Source organism: Quercus lobata, chromosome 7 (assembly GCF_001633185.2).
Source record: "Quercus lobata isolate SW786 chromosome 7, ValleyOak3.0 Primary Assembly, whole genome shotgun sequence".
Taxonomy (NCBI): domain Eukaryota; kingdom Viridiplantae; phylum Streptophyta; class Magnoliopsida; order Fagales; family Fagaceae; genus Quercus; species Quercus lobata.
The window spans coordinates 20,995,270-21,012,287 of NC_044910.1; the positions used below are offsets into that span (position 1 = coordinate 20,995,270).

Below are 17,018 nucleotides of genomic sequence, written 5' to 3' on the forward strand. Positions count from 1 at the left end.
GGACAAATGGTGTCTAAAAGATATCGAATTCATTCTAGCCATTAACATTTTCTTGTTTTCTTTCATTGTTCACAACATCATCCCCTATCCATCTCTTGTAACTTCAGCAAATGAGAGAGAATAAACATCACAAACTTTTCTTTCACCTAGGTTATCCCGAAGAGAAATAAAATAAGGTATTAGATTGAATAATAGTGCAATACGCTATACAACTTGGAAAATATGTTGCGTACTGAAATATAAATGACATTAGCAACACCCAAATATAAAAATCAAGAAGTGGTCACTTGTTTACAATTTTCTTTGAATGTATTCGGCTAGAAGGGCCTTTACCCAAAAAATTGACCTGTGGTCCATTAAATGAGTGACATACTTAGAATCTCCCTTACAAATCAATGTTCAAAAAGTTCGTGGGCTCATCTCCTAGAAGTACAATTCACTATTTAACATTCTCATTCGTTATACATGTTCATGTACCCTTTTATCTCTAAACAATTCAAATAAGTAAAATTACTATAAGAAGGGAGGGGGGGGTTCTAGGATGTAGAGAAAGAGAACTAGAAGTGGCAACAGATGGTGCGAAAAGGGAGATATCAATCTAATTGCAAGGGCAGATCCGGACGCTATATTACTACACTGAATGTCTACTTTTTCTTTGAAAACTTCGGATTTTTGCACATTCGGATATGTAATGGAGTGACCTCCACGAGTTCATCCTCTAGAATGTACTCAATGCAGTCGTCCAAGCTATAAGCCAATGGGGTATCAAGAACCACTGCATTAGGAGAAAAACATGGATTAGTAAATGCAATAAACAAAGCCTTGCTGCTGCAGATATACAAACTACAAAGTTACATGATTTATACTATATTTAATCAAAAGAGCTACTTGTCTTGAAACTAATCATTATGCATACTCTACAAACCCTTGGTCAGTAATTATGGGTTCGGCATTAAGTATAAGGTCAACATGAAAATTCTAACTTAATCCTACATGGCATAGGATTCATATGGCAATTCATTTTTGGCTGAAAATTGGGTTCATGTAGCGATTAAAAAAGCAAAAATCTGATCTCACATCTGCTTATCAGTCAAAATACATAACTTGGTAAATATAACTTCTGAGCAAAGGGGGAAAAGGGTAAACGTAAACTCAACAGCAAAATAAAAGTGACCAATTTCATTCTTCAGGGCAATAGTAAGGAGGGTAATGACTAGAGATGGTTCTGACCTGTTTGCTCTTTGTTTGAACGGATATTAGTTGCAGCCTTTCTCTTGCACACATTAAGGGACAAATCCCCAGGCCGCTGATGAATGCCAATTATTTGACCTTTATAAACGTCCACCCCAGGACCAATAAACATCTGCCCTCTCTCCTGTGAACTAGAAAGGGCATAAGAACTAGTTGTTCCATCCTCAAAGGCAACCTGAAAATCAAATCCTTGTGATTTTGGTATTATTGGCACTAACCTTCCCAAAATTCATGGGAATTCACATTGCATCACTACAAATATAACTACAAAACATACAGGCTGTGATTATTGTTGTAACGGCCTTTACCCTTCATAATTGTTTAGATTATTTATTTTCAATGTAATAGTAAGATACATGAATTGAAATAAAGTAGCTTCAAAACATATATAAAACAAAGTAATCACTGACAGAACATCTGTTGTAAGTATAGCTACAGAATGATAGCCAAAAGCCTTCAACATCAAAACCATTTCCATGGATGCTATATAGAAAATAACCTCAGAAGTCTGAACTTACCAGTGAACCCTGATCCCTGGTAGTAATATCACCAGCCCAAGGTCCATAGCTATCAAATATTGTATTGAGAATCGCCGTGCCACGAGAAACAGTTAAAATTGCATTTCTCAAACCAAGAAGGCCACGTGTTGGAATTTTATATTTAAGAAATGTTGTTCCTTCCGACCTATTACACAAATTTCCAGATTATTAGATCAAAGTAACAAATAATCAGGGTGCAAATTCAAGACTGCCATTATTTACTACTCCAGCATAACCACTGTGCAGACTTTTCTATAAAAGGGGAGAAACCCTGCATCACCAAAAGTGTGTTTGATTTTGATGAACCATTAAAAATTATAATCAAACATATGCATAAAAAAAAATTTTGAATGCCATTTATCATGTCCACAAATGATGTGAGAATGCATGCATTCTTTAAAATAATCTTGATTCATGGACAAAATTGATCCTTCTCGTATCTATAATTTTTATCTATGGCATGTTAGGGAAATATCATAAGCAATAAATTGATACCAATAGCAGGGACCATTTGTGGGGAAGATAGATCGATATCACAAGAAGTATGGCAGATATGGCGGTAAAGGGATCTCACAAGATATTATGGGCTATTTTATACAATACTGGTAGAGGAAGAATATGCATTTATATGCAAACACCATGACTGTAACCAAGTATGCATATACGTGTGCACAATGTATATATGCCCACATGCATGAGCTTGCAATACTAATAATCTATCTCAACTCTACATAATATGAACCTTTTTTCTTTTCACCTCAACCTCATCAAATAGGTACACTTTTTGCATGCCAAAAGACAATAATGATCACACACAATTATGATATCATTCCTTTACCATGAAATTCTGCTATAAATTATGAAAAGTTCAATTAAAAGTTGGAAAGTTACAAAAAAGAGAACTGGGAAAAGAGAATGCTACACACCCAACCCCTTGCATATCAAACATCTGCCCACGCCTTTTGCCGAGAAGTTCAACTACAGACCCCATGTGTTCTTCTGGTACTTCTACAGTAGCAATCTGCAATCAATCCATATTTAGTAACAAATTCTTCCTGAAGAGTGGATAACTTGGTTTTTTTATCAAAATATATTGCAACAACTGCTTAAAAAATTATCAATTTATTTATAACTACCAGAAATATCTGTCTTTTGTTTGCTTGATGTTCTTAACTCTTGTGTACGATGCATAAGCAATACCCCCTCATGTTAAGAAAAATGAATATAATTGAGCTACAAATCCACATCATCTTCAGCCTTATATATTATCATCGTCATCACTTATCCATGCCAATTAAAATGTTCAATGTTATAATCATCATCACTTATCAAGGGAAATTATACTAAAATGTTCAGTCGTGAGGGGGAGAAAAAGAGAGCAAAAAAATGCTCTTCATTTACACTATTTTCTAGCCACCCACAATGAGCCTTTCCATTTAACCAATAACAAAATGTATAATTTTCAGACTATTATATGAGTATTAATATTTTGAACTTTGTTTATTTCAAAGGAAAAAAAAAAAAAAAAAAAATTCGAGGGAGAATGTTTTCAGTACACCATTTTTACTACATTGTCCTATTGCATTCAAGCTATGGTCTATGGTGTTCTCCTTGTTTGGTATCTACTGGGTAATGCCAAAGACTATGGTTGAGCTTTTAGCATGTTGGCAAGGAAAGTTTGGTCATCATCACAATGGTGTCATCTGGATGGTTGTCCCTCACTGCTTGATTCGGTGCATTTGGTAGGAGAGAAACAACCAGTGCTTTGAGGATTCTGAAAGGATAGTAGTAGATCTAAAACTTTTCTTTTTTAGAACACTATCCAATTGGATGTCTATCGTAGGAAGCCACTCTATTTTTTCAATTTATGATTTAATGGATGTTTGTCACTTATGTACTTAATTGTTATGATCCCCAGCTGTATACATCGTGTATATTTGGGCGACTCTTTCTTATGGTTTGAATAAAATTTCAATTACTTATAAACAAAAAAATATTTCACCTTCTTGTTTAGGTGCTACTCTCTATTCTTTCTTGCTGCACGAATGTTAAGAGAGCATCTGTTGGCACTTATACTTCTACATCAATATAAAATTTTGGTCGCTCATCAGTATTGTCTACCATTTAGGAAGCTTTACCTTTGAGGTTATTGGGAATGACTTCTTGATGCTTCTAATGACTCCATCTTGGCAAACAAGTCCTGAACAACTTTTACTATATTTCTAAGGTTTGTTTAATAGAAAATTGTGTTGGAGTGGGATTGTGTGAAGATGCATCTTGTTTTATTCAATGGCTCTACTGATTGTCTATTCCATTTCCTCATAATGTCTCTTTGATCTTAGAAATTACCATGATGAGATTGAGATAGAGATCTTTTCCGAAAAGATTGGGATATATACTCATGTTAAAGTTTTTCTTTCATTTCTTCCTAATTAGTAATGTTAAGTTTGTGCCTCCTAATAAGAATTCATTTCAGGTCCTCCTAAAATACTGAGCTCAACCTATAGGCTTCATCTAGGCAAACCTGACTCTCTTGTTATCTACCATGCTACCATATATTAACTTCGTGGGTCGAATGATGTGTTGAGTGGGCTTATACTCCAAAATTTGGACACCCTTTTTTAGGACAATTAAAGGAAGCTTGCAAGTTGCAAATCAATGGTCGTTCCTTGACACCTAATAGACCCATGCAATGGTCTTGGACCAAAAAGCAACGAGGTGCAGCCTAGTGGCATTGTGCAAGATGAAGGTCAACCAATGGGATTGCGGTGCTGTGACAAGGATAAGTGAGGGCGGCTAATGGCTGAAGGGTGATGTCAGAAAAGGGTGGGGATCTCATCAATCAACGTGGTGGGCTTGATTGTGCTAAAGATGTGTGGGGGCAAAGAGGGAGTGGTTCGGGTCAGGTGGGTATGGGTTTTGCCAGAACAAAGGATGTTGAGAGTCAATGGGGGGTTGGGGAAGAAATTACCGAGGATTTTACCTCCGTGCTCGATGTCTGAGGCTAGAATTCACTGCAGCTGGGAGTGGCTATTAGCTGTGTGGGTGGCTTGCTACTTGACACGAGTCTGACTTGGTTATGATCTGGGCAATTTTTTAGTTAGTAAGCTATGAGTTCACTGGATTTGTGTTGGTGTGGGTGGTCTTGTGAAAGACTTGCGAGGGGAAGAGGACAACAGTTGCCAATGATCTTCTTTTATTATTTTTGGTTGGGTTGTAATTTGGGATCTTGGAGTGACCCTTATGGAGTCTCCAATGCAGCAACAACCCTCATGGTTGTGATGTGGAGGTTTTGGGGCAATGTAGGGTGCGAGTCTTACTATTATTTGTTTTTTTTTGGTTGGATTTTGTTTGCAACCTACTCTTATAAAGTGTTATTGACATGATGATTTTCTCTTCACATGTCCTAAAGAATTTCCACTCTTTTTTTTATTTATTTAATTTTTAAGTAAAACCTTATGAAAATCAGAAAAGGATGCCTTGGAGTACACAAGATGTGTATTGCAAAACACTCTCAATAAAGATTACAACTATACTTATCAAAAAAAAAAAAAAGATTACTGCTGTCAATAAACTCATCAATAAAGAATATCTACTCTTGAATTATGCTTTTACATATCCAAGAATTACTTTTTGATAAATTACTTTATGTATGGTGTACCATTTGATTTTACCTAGATAGCCCAAGGGGTAAAAAAAAAAACGTCTTTTTTATTTTTTTCCCTTAAGGTCAATGAATTTATGAAGTTCTAAAGCATTGGACAGCATTAAATCGTTGACATGCACTCTATAACTATAATAGAGTTTAAAATGTATGTTTACCTTGAACAAAACTATTTTATTTAAAGGGCAAATTACAATTTACCTATTAGTGGTTTGGCTGAAATTTAAGTTGTTTATCTGTGATTTGAAATTTGACACTTTACTCACTTGAAATTAGCTTAATTAGATTTCTATAACCTACCTTTGTTAAAAACAAAGCTAAATATGTAAATTTTACTCAATTTTTATGGCTCTCTCCTCCAAAAACACAAAAAACATAAAAATACAAGATCAAATAAGATAAAAAATTATCTCTTGGAGCACTTGCATCATGGAATTTCAAACCATAAGTAGGCAACTTAATTTTAGTTAAATCTCAGGTGGTAAACTGCCAAATTTTAAACCACAGATAGACAACTTAAATTTCAGCCAAATCACAGGTGGATAAGTTGTAATTTGCCCTTATTTATAAATGTTACCTTTTTATGTATCCTATTTAAATATTACTACTTTCTTAATTTTCAACTATCATTTTTGTGCTTTGATAATCTTATAAGTTTGATCTGAGATATAAAGCGTGAACCCCATTTGAGATTCAGAACTGGTTTAGATATGGCGAGTTTTTGGCCTGAGTAATCTCATCAAAGAGAACCAATGGAGTGTGGCCTTAGCTAACAGGGGTTAAGTTGTTAGCCTTTAGTATTGACGCTGTGTAACAAGTCCCAATCAAGTAAGAGAAATATATGGCCAGTAGAGGATAAGTATTGGCCTTTGGTTTTTAATGATAGAACCGAAGCATTTTTTGGGCCTTGAGTGTCAAAGAAGATTAGTTGACCATAGACTTTGATTTTCATAATTTTAATGAATTGTGTATGTGGTTTATGTCTGAAAAACCAAAGAGGTACTGTCTAAGGTTCAGAAATAATTTATAACATCCTCATTGATATATTTTTTGTACATGCATTTAATTGGCATTTTCAACTATTTGATTGTTTATGCATATTGATATTCATTCAAAAAATGCACATTCTGGAAAGCTGATTAGTGTTTTAAAGGTTAATCTAGCCCTATGATTGACTCCATCCATTGCATTATGCATATATACTTCTTAATGGTTAAACTCACTTTTTTAATATCTTAAAGATGGAGTAGGCACGGTAAAGTGCACATAGTGGTTGAACAATCCTTGAAGATGGAAGCAAATCTCTAGTACAAGGGTGTTAGTTAGCAGCATAAATATTCCATGATTAACTTTTTTGTTACCTAGGGCTATGTGATTTAGACTTTAGAGGTTTTACTGTTTTATTTGCAATCCTCAATTTGAGGGATTTTCAGGATTATGTAGTTGGTTATCGGATGTTTAGATATTGCGTTGGGATTATTCCATTAAATATGAGGATTGTTATTCAATCCTGATATGGATACTAGATACATTACATACTTCTAAAGTTTTGGACATTTCAAGTTGCTCTATTTAGCCATGATACTGAGGTTGGTAGGAGAAGTTAGTTTTGGATATAGTGTTCCTTGATTTTGTGCTTATCATTCTCTATTTTGTACTGATCTGTTCATGCTAAACCAAAATTTGGAGTTGGTCAGATTAGTCATGCCTTCAAATTCATAGGGTTTGGGTCGTGGCATAGTCAATATATGAATTGCCATGCTGGTTTAACCTCCTGTTGTTGCTGAGCGGAAGCTGTGGAACTAGTGAAGAATTTGCTGATTTGAAAAATTCAGCCTCTTGGTTCAATTACATCTGTGCTCTTCTTTGTTTTGCAGATTTAAAAGGGGATTTGCATTCGATAAAGTGTGCTGGTGGTTGTGGTGTACTACAACAAAATCAGATTGTCCTGTTGCTTTGGGAGATGGACAATAATGTGTTCAGGATCAATAACAGCTCTGGGGAACTAAAAGCAAAGGCAGCTGAGGGATAAGAGAGACAGAAATGTGAGAGAGAAGAGACAGTGGTTTTTTTTTTTTTTGGGGGGGGGGGGGGGGGGGGGGGGGGAGGGGGGGGATTACATTCAGATAATGGTTTATGCTTTCCAAAAGAGTAATCTATTTCCAGCCTGTTTTGCTTAGTTTTTATTTTACTGGGGAATATATTTGTTGTGGAAAAAGGTTTTCAACTACACCAAACACCGAAAATGTGTAAAACATTTTTTTTTGGGAAAAGTTTTAGCCAAAACAAATGAAGGCTTAAGTCACTTCTCAATTATTTTAAATGAACCACAAGGAAGAAGACAAGAATGTTGATAAAAGAAACATTGAACTATGTTATACCTATGTCAACCATAAAGCATGCACATGAATGTCCTTTTTCCCAGACATGAAATAAAGGAAAATCTCTATTTGAAATCTCTATTAGAAACTAACCTCATATGGTTCTAGCAAGCGGTCATCCACCTTTTTGTTAATAACTTTGGGGGGTCCCACCATAAACTCATATCCTTCTCTTCGCCTAAAATGCATGATTATTTTAAAAACATGTGTGCAGAAGAAAAACATGAGCAACAAATAGCCTATACTTACATGTTTTCTATCAATATGGTGATATGTAAAGTACCACGACCACTGACAATGAATGTATCTGCCGTTTCTCCATCTTCAACTTTCATAGCCAAATTACGCTCAAGCTCACGGTAGAGCCGGTCTCGCAAGTTTCTACTAGTGACATACTTTCCCTAAAAAGGAACAAAGAGACTTTGAGTCATAAGGTCATTCCAACGCAACACTTTTCTAATTTAGCAAACAAAAAAAAAATTCTAACTAAAATACTAAATACAGACAAGCTACAAGATTAACAAGAAATATATGGAATGCAAGATATTTGCAAGGAGAGATGAAACCAATCAAATTAGGATTTATCTAAGCACTCATGAAGGCATGCACACTTAAAGCAGAAAAGTGCTACTAAAAGGCATGTATACTTAGGCCTTTTGGCTTGCCTACAAGGACGGCTTTGCACAAGGCTTATAAAAAGGCTGAAACTTTAGTAAAGAAAGCTATGTAAACAGTTTTATAGAGACACACCTCACGTCCAACAAATGGTGAAGTATTTATAGAGAATGCCATTTTGACAGTAGGTTCCTCCACCTTAATGGCTGGTAAAGGCCTCCCAGATATTTTGTCAGCAATGGTCTCCCCAATCTGAGTAAAGAATTTAAATAAGTGCCAACAAATTCTTACCAAAAAAAAAAAGAGATGAAAATTGTCCTTTATTGTTAATTGAAAACTATCTTAAAAGTTAGGAATCCCTATATTACTAATGCAAAAAAATAATGTAACATCAATATTAAGATATCAGTTGATGTACCTGTATATCATCAATTCCACAGACAGCACATATGTCACCAGCTTCTACACGTTCTGCAGGAACCCTAATGAATTTCTCATACACAAAAAGCTCAGTGATTCTTGCATATCTACAGGAATCTTCTGCGGTGCACACCTAAAAGAATGTTAAAATTATTAGTAGGAAGAGAGAATATCCCTTTTTTTCCCTATAAAAGTATCCAATGAATATTTGCAAAAGTAATTTGTTTCCATTAAATGGATTTGACAACAAGCAAAAGGAAAACTACCAAGCCAAAAACTCAAAGATGCATAGTTATAGTCAATATTGTTTTAAATTATTGGAATCTCCTCTGCTGAAATGGGATATAAAATTTTTAACCCAAATTAGCAAAATTTTAAAGATAACATAAAGACAAGGCCCCCCAAAGAGGTGGGGGGGACACTAATATTTACACTTTCAAAACAAAACAGCCAAAGTTGATTTAATATGCACAATTATATAGTAATAAATACAAAAATGTGTAGCACGGACCACCTTTCTGATTCAAATCAAACTCACCTTCACGTCCAATCCTCTACGCAGAAATCCAGCATGCAAGCGTCCAATGGCTATACGTCCTTTATGTTCATCATACTCGATATTTGTAACCTAAAACATTATTTTGACAGTGCAAATAAGATTCTGTTAAAAAACACACACACACACACACAAACAACAACAACAACAAAGATAAAACAAATACAAACATAACAGCTTTTTTGGATGAGCTTATGTCCATAGCTTATTTCTTAAGTACAACTTTTTGTACCCCATAAAATAAGTGTCGAATAGACAAATTTGCAAAGCAGTAACAAATCAATCTTCCATGACTGCATCAGAAACTTAAAGCATTAAAGGATGTTTAGAAGGAATGAAATGCATGAGTTTAAGGGTGTGGGTTTAAAGAAAAATATATAGTAGAATGACATTTGGAATCTCAATGAGGAAGGAGAAAACAGGCTATCAAAAAGAGGAATATATTTATAAATAAATTAATTAATTAAAGATGACTAGTGAAAATTTAAAATCATAAGTAAGCAAGTTGGCAACTTTGGAAGAAATTTCATGGAGACAGAAGTCAAGGGTAGACTGGTAGTATGGTTAAAAGAAGGTAATAATGACACAAGGTTTTTCCACAAGATATAACTGACATAGGAAAGCAAACCACACTGGGAGCTTGGAGGTGGATGGGGAAATCTATCAAGACTAGAGGTATGAAACCAAATTGTTCAATGGTATGAAACTTTATATAAACGGAGGATTGGAGACCAAATGTGAATGGGTTGGATTTTTCATCAATTGGAGAGGAAGACATTATGGCTTTATTCAAGGAGGTTCATGAGTTCTGTAAGTTTGAAAATTCTCCATAAGCCTCTTTTATTGCATTAAGTCCTAAAAGGAATACTGGTATAAATAATAGGAATATTCAACCTATTAGCTTGATTGGGAGTGTTTATTTATTGCTGGCAAAGGTGTTGGTCAACAAATAGAAGTTGAAGTTAGATAGCTTAATTTCAGAATCTCAAAATTCATTTGTGGAAAAGAGACAGTTTCTAGACTCAGTGCCCATTTAGGAACAACTTATCTAGTTTTTGCTGAAAGTATACTAATGAATATTTAGATAGTCATATCAAAAGAAGACTTTCAGGCGTTATTTGCAAACTAGATATTGAAAAGGCTCATAATCACGTCAATTGGGATACTGTATTAGATTTCATGGAGAGAATGGACTTTGGTAATCGGTGGAGATGCCATATTCATTTTTGGGTGACTACAATACATTTTTTTAATACTGGGGTTCCAAAAAGGTTTTTTCTACAGCTCCAGGGGTCAGAAGCAAGGAGATCTTTTGTCAAGTTTGCTTTTTATTTTGGTTAGGTACTAGGTAGAATTTTGAGAACTAAGGATGGGGGATTCATCTTTGGGTTTCAGGCAGGAAATGATACTAACAACAATCTTTTGTTTCTCATTTACTAATAGCCAATGGTAGCACTTAGTTTTGTGATGCAAATGTGGAATATCTCCTTTATATTACAATGGTTCTAATTTGCTTTGAAGCTTTGACAGGCTTTGAGCAAAAAGTGAAATTGTTCCAGTAGGGGACATGGACAACATTGATTAAAGGGCTTAAATCCTTGGGTAAAAGGTTGGTCACTAACAAATGAATTACCTGGGTATGACTTCAGACTGTAGATTGTTGGGATGGAAGTGATTGTGCTTGTCAAAAGGGAGGAGGTTGACCTTACTAGAAAAGGAATTTTATATGGAGTAGAGACAGTGATGAATTCCATCTTGTAAATTTGAACATCATGTAATCCCTCTTTTTTGTAATGGAGGATTGGGGATATGTGAATTAGGCACTGTTAATCAAACCTTGTTGGGTAAGTGGCTTTGGCGGATTGGGGCCGAAGATACTCATTTGTGGAGACAAGTGATTTCACTGAAATGTAGAAGAATGGGATAACTGGTAAACGAAGATATGAATCGCCCATGGTTACAACTTATAAAGAGGTATAAAAGGGTTGGTACATGTTTATGAAGTTTGTGAAATTTGACAAAGGAAACCACAAAGAATGAAGTATTGGCATGATAAATGGTGTGAGGATTATTCTTTATGTGGACTTCAACTTCAGCGAAGATATCAACTTGTGATAATCTTATGAAGAGAGGAGTTCCTATGGCAAAATTGTGTTGCATGTGTAGGAGATGTGGTGAATCTATGGATCATTTGTTGTTGCATTGTGACAAAAATGAATTATGAAATTCTACTTTCTGTGTTTGGTTTCCATTGGGTAATGCGTAAAACTATGTTTGAGCTCCTAAGTGGATGGAGGAATTGGTGTAGTAAACCCTCTGGTGCTTGAAATTCACCCCTTATGCAGACAATATGAGAGAGAGGAACCGACATCCCTTTGAAGATGTAGGAGTTTCATTTGTTCATTTAAAACCATCTTTTGTAAGAACTTTTTTCGAATGGGCTTGTATAATGGGTAATAGCAAGATCCATTATTGATTTTATTGACTCTCTTTCCTTTTGATCATAATTTCCATTTTTGTAATTGTTTAGGACAATCCCTTCAGACAGAGGCTAGTTCCATCTCATTAATAAAACTGATTACTTATTGTTTATATATATATATATATATATATATATGTGTGTGTGTGTGTATATAAAAGAGGTTGAAATTTCTTAGCCACCTACTAGTGATCACACTGGTCTCCGTTAAAAATGTTTGACTAAAATTACTTTGATTAGTCTGTCCTCACACTGATGTAGAGGGCTAGTATACTGCATGAAAGAATAGTCTCACAATAACATTCAGCCCTAACGCCCCAAGGGAAGGGGAAATGGGAGATTTGAACTACTGAACCCTGCTTCATGAGGTCATGAGGTGTGGTCCACAGCCAATTAATCCAACTAATCGCTGTTATGTAGTATAAGGCGCTATGCCACATCCAAATAGACAAAAAAACTAAATAAATAAATAACATTAAAGAATTGAAAGAACAACCACTAACAAGCAATTGCAGTGCACCATCTCTGTCAATACATGGCCCAGGTATGCATCTGATTATAGACTCGAAAAGTGGCCCAAGATCTTCTGCCAAATTATCAGGTGACAATCCTGCCTTTCCCTTAATACCGCTTGCATATATTGCTTGGAAATCACACTGCAGGCAAAATGAAAGTTGCAAGTAGATTAAACTTTAGATGGTATTTTTAGACAAAATTGAAGCATCTATAAACCTTTAATGAAAATAAGGATTAAATTATGAGGACACATCTATAACCACATTTTTTTGTACATATTTTTCCTCTAAACTGAATTGGAGGAATCTCCTCCAACCAATTAAGTGGTGATTCAGGTAACCATCCACTTACATATTAATCACAATATCTATTAAGTCATCTAAACAAGTCATATGACTGTAAAATATTTCAAATAATTGAAAGTGCACATGGTTAATCATTTCAATTGCCATGTAGCGGATAGGATAAAATTTTTATTTTTGTTTTCTGGCTTGCCCATTCACATCCAGATTTCCAATTGGACAAGGAAATACTTTATTCATCCTCAATTTTTATAATAACTACCTGATAATTCCTATCATAAAGATGGACCATGGTGGTCAACAGACCATTTTGATGCCCACCTTTTTATCTATTCAGGCATGGATGGAGGCAGAATATAGTTCCTGTTTTGAATAGCAAGATAGTTTTAACCCAATATCCAATGTGAAACACATATTTGCCACTTCACAATATAGAATAGGTACCTGTTCATCTGATGCATTTAGTTCAATAAAGAGTTCAAAAGTTGAATTTATGACATAATCAGGTCGAGCAGATGGTCTGTCAATCTTATTGACCACAACAACAACAGCATGGCCAAATTCTAGGGCCTTCTTTAGAACAAATCTTGTTTGAGGCATTGGACCCTCAACAGAATCTACCTACAAATAGCAACAGCCATATCAATTAAGTAACAGATCACATGAAACAGAAGATAACCAGGTAAGATTCTAAAGAGGTATCATAACAAAGCAAGCCAATAACCAAAAAAAATAAAGGTCACTATCATGGAAAATTCTCCCACGACATCATTTATAATAAAAAAAAAAAATTTCTTTTGGAGTGATTATTAGTATTAGTAGGTTCATCAAGAACTTTAATTTTATTAAGTGAAGAAAAGTATAATTCTGAAAAATTTACTCACTTTCCTATGAAGAAAAACCCAAACCCAAATAAATAGAACTCTTATAATGCATAATCCACAAACTTATCCCTAACAAACCCCATGTGAAGTAATCACCAGTTCCCGAAGTCAAGCACATCCATGCAATAAGAAAATGGGGAAAAGGAAATCATTAAGGAAGAAAGCATGGTATAAGCACATAACTCTAGAGTCCTATTTCACAAGGCAAAAGCAATTTATCATGATTTCAGAGTATTCTTTACAAGACTAAATTAATTTTAGTGAGGAAACAGATGCCGTTGTTTATCACCATAATTTCACACGAAGATTCATAGCCTCTGAAAATTTAGAAAACATATTCTCTCCCTCTTTAATGGAAAATATCACATACAAATAAAATAGATGACTAATAGCTAACCCTAAACAGCACTATGACTCCTTAGCTTTGATATCTAAGCCCCAACTAAACAACTAAACTCACAAATACAACTGAATATGAACCCCGAAAGTAACACCCAATGGAGCCACAGGATAACCCATTTCTAGAAACTTAAAAAATTACAAAACTTCACATGACATTTAAATATAAATAAAATAAAGAATACCTTTTGAACTGGTACTTATTCCTAGAGTATTTGGAATATTAATGACAAGCCAAACTAAAGGGAAAGACGAAAGGCCCGCCAAGCTGACATCTAGTCTAGCGCATTACTATTTGACTATTTCTTTTCACCCAATCCCTGTTAAGTGTTATTTCAAATATAACTGTTAATAGAAAATGGGCAAAGTTGTGGACATGCAGATCACAAAAAAAAAAAACATTAATGCTTCAGCTGCCAAAAATGATATTAGCACTTGAAGGGCTTTAAATCCACAAACTGTTTGTTACTTCAGGTTTTTTTATAAATAAAATAAATAGCAAAAGACCCTTTGTAACCTTTAATTAGCTAAAGGCATATAACAACCACCATGAGAATCACAAATGTTAATATTAATCCTCATAATCATCTGCATAGAAATCACAAGGTCAGAAAGCATATCACTCCCAAAAAAAAAAAAAAAAAGGTTCCAAAGAAGTACCACTAGAAGAACCCCTTCCACCATATTGAGGATGCGTTCAACTTCCCCTCCAAAGTCAGAGTGCCCTGGAGTATCTATTATGTTAACCTTTGTGTCTTTATAAGTGATAGATGTATTTTTGCTAAGTATTGTAATTCCTCTTTCACGCTCAAGATCATTTGAGTCCATTATCCTTTCCTGTACAAATTGGTTGTCACGAAAAACCTGCACAGTGGAATTAGACTAAAATTAATCATTTTCTCCTTTGCATTGGGGAAGGAGGAAGTGGTAAAGTTTGATGGCCCACTTCACAATTATAAGTCACAAGTGACCAGTGACTACACAATGGTTTTCACAAAAACATTGTCCTATTTAGGATTTTAATAAATTTATATGATTCTACTTTCTCAATGGTAATAATTCAATTTCAAGGGATTGATTGATGTAAATATGTGCAGGCTTCATAATTTCTTATTTATATGCCAGCAAACTCAGCATCTCAAAAGCTAATTAGTTGGTGCCAAGCATGATATCGAAAACTGAATTCAATGGGTATGTAAAATCAAAATTTGCATAAAATTTATCACCTGTATCATCTTATTATTGACCATTATATGTATGTTTATTCAATACACAATTAGGGTTGGTGACCAAAACTTGTCTTGCACATTAAGATTATGATTTAAAGTCCGTACATGAATATATATATATATATATATATTTTTTTTGATAGATAAGAAAAATTGTATTAAAAAGAAGCTACTCCATCAGAGAGATGAAGTAAACGAAGGAAATATGTACATGAATATAAATTGAAAGTTTAAATCTGCAACATTGGCCATAATATCAAAAGCTACCATTCAGGGATAGCGATATGGATCATGCACTGGTGTTCTAACATGTTAACATCCAAACTTTCATATAAAAGACTCCAATTAAATCCAACACTACTCATGTCTCTTTATGGTTAATTTTCCCCCCCAAAATCTAATCACAGCAAGATTATACAATTTGGTGCTAGCATAAGCTTCAGTTGTATAAATAATGTACCAAATCTGGATAGGTAATCGATTACAGACCGAAACTTTTGAAAAAAAAAGAAAAGCAAAGAAAAGAATTATGACTATTATCAGCCATGCTCTATCGTACTAAATATAGGGCTGTTAAGAAACAATATATTCATAAAATAAGTGTAACTGAAATGGATAAGTAGAAATACACGGAGACAGAGTATTCAAAATAAGAAAATCCGCTCAAATTTTTTTGGGACAAAGGCTTGTTTGTTGTTGTTTGATATGTGAAGTTGAATCATTAATCTGTGGAGACAACTAGTGTCATTGTTGAATTATGATTAAGGAAGGAGTTAAAACCTTAGCTTGCTTCAACATAGAATCAACCAAAGTTGTCTTTCCATGATCAACGTGAGCCACAATCGCTATATTCCTTACATCACTTCTCCTCATCAATTGGCTCTTCTTCTCTAATAACAAGGAACAACATCAAAACAATCAAACATTAGATATTTTCCAATAAGGTTAAAAAAAAAAAAAAAATTAAAAATTATGAATCGAAACGTATGCAATTACGAATACAGGAACCTAAAACGAAAGAAAGGAAAAGAAAGAGGAAATCAAATTACCACCGATATCGGGAGTGGTGGTGTCTGTAGCTTGAGAAACTGAGCATTTGATTGGTGTGTGAGTTGGAGAACGGAGTGTGAGAACTGGTTTAGATAAGCTTCCAAGGAAGAGTTTATTAGAGAGTGGGGAACGATGAGGAAATGAGGTTCTTCTTGAGCTGTTTACGGAGAAGGTCGAATTGTGGAAGCTGATTGTTGCCATATTTTTCTCTTCTCACTCTCGGTCTCAGTCTCAGGAAGAGAGTAGAGAGAGAGAGAGAGAGAGAGAGAGTAAGGAAGGGATTTGGTTTTGGAAAATGAGGTTGAGGCTGGTATTGGAGTTGGAACTTGGGACTTCATAAACTGAAAATGGACACTAGTGCCTGCTGGCTGGTGCGGAAGCTAACACCGCTACTCCTATTGAAGGTATGCTGTGGTCCACGTCCTCAACAGACATGTTTCAATAATATATGTTGTGTCTAACACCAACAACCAACAAGTTGCCCAAAGTTTTGTAATTTAATTGGCACCTCCATGCACAAAGTGCTTAGTGGTTTTGAGGGGAAATAATTCAAGTTGCGAGATTAGCAGCATATTAAAAAAAAAAAAAAAAAAAAAAAAACCCAACAAGTTCCATTAGAAATTTGGTTTCTTATTATTAAGAAGTTGTATGTAAGAATACTTAGCATCAGTACTTGTATAATAGAAAAAAGTACTACAGTTTAGCAAACCAACTCCAAAATTCACTCACATTA

The 17,018-nt window shown here is 34.7% G+C and overlaps 1 protein-coding gene across 1 annotated transcript; it reads right to left on the reverse strand.

Moving 5' to 3' along the window:
• Nucleotides 1-230: 230 nt before the first annotated feature.
• Nucleotides 231-16,655, reverse strand: LOC115952422 (putative elongation factor TypA-like SVR3, chloroplastic). Its single transcript, XM_031069596.1, has 14 exons — nt 16,285-16,655; nt 16,016-16,125; nt 14,667-14,870; nt 13,168-13,344; nt 12,409-12,561; nt 9,409-9,498; nt 8,869-9,003; nt 8,586-8,702; nt 8,085-8,236; nt 7,929-8,013; nt 2,717-2,811; nt 1,770-1,935; nt 1,231-1,426; nt 231-775 (listed from the first exon to the last, which is right to left on the reverse strand). The coding sequence occupies exons 1-14, from the start codon at nt 16,484-16,486 to the stop codon at nt 645-647; spliced, it is 2,013 nt and encodes a 670-aa protein (XP_030925456.1). The 5' UTR covers nt 16,487-16,655; the 3' UTR covers nt 231-644.
• Nucleotides 16,656-17,018: the final 363 nt, after the last annotated feature.

Bases quoted from the DNA above. Each gene is read 5' to 3' on its own strand.
- LOC115952422 (XM_031069596.1), bottom strand. From the start codon at position 16,486: ATGGCAACAATCAGCTTCCACAATTCGACCTTCTCCGTAAACAGCTCA. The intron at 13,345-14,666 runs GTACTTCTTTGG...TGCTATTTGTAG, and splicing joins TGGAAGGGGTTCTTCTAGTG to GTAGATTCTGTTGAGGGTCC. The intron at 2,812-7,928 runs GTTAGTTTCTAA...GATTGATTGCAG, and splicing joins GCTTGCTAGAACCATATGAG to ATTGCTACTGTAGAAGTACC.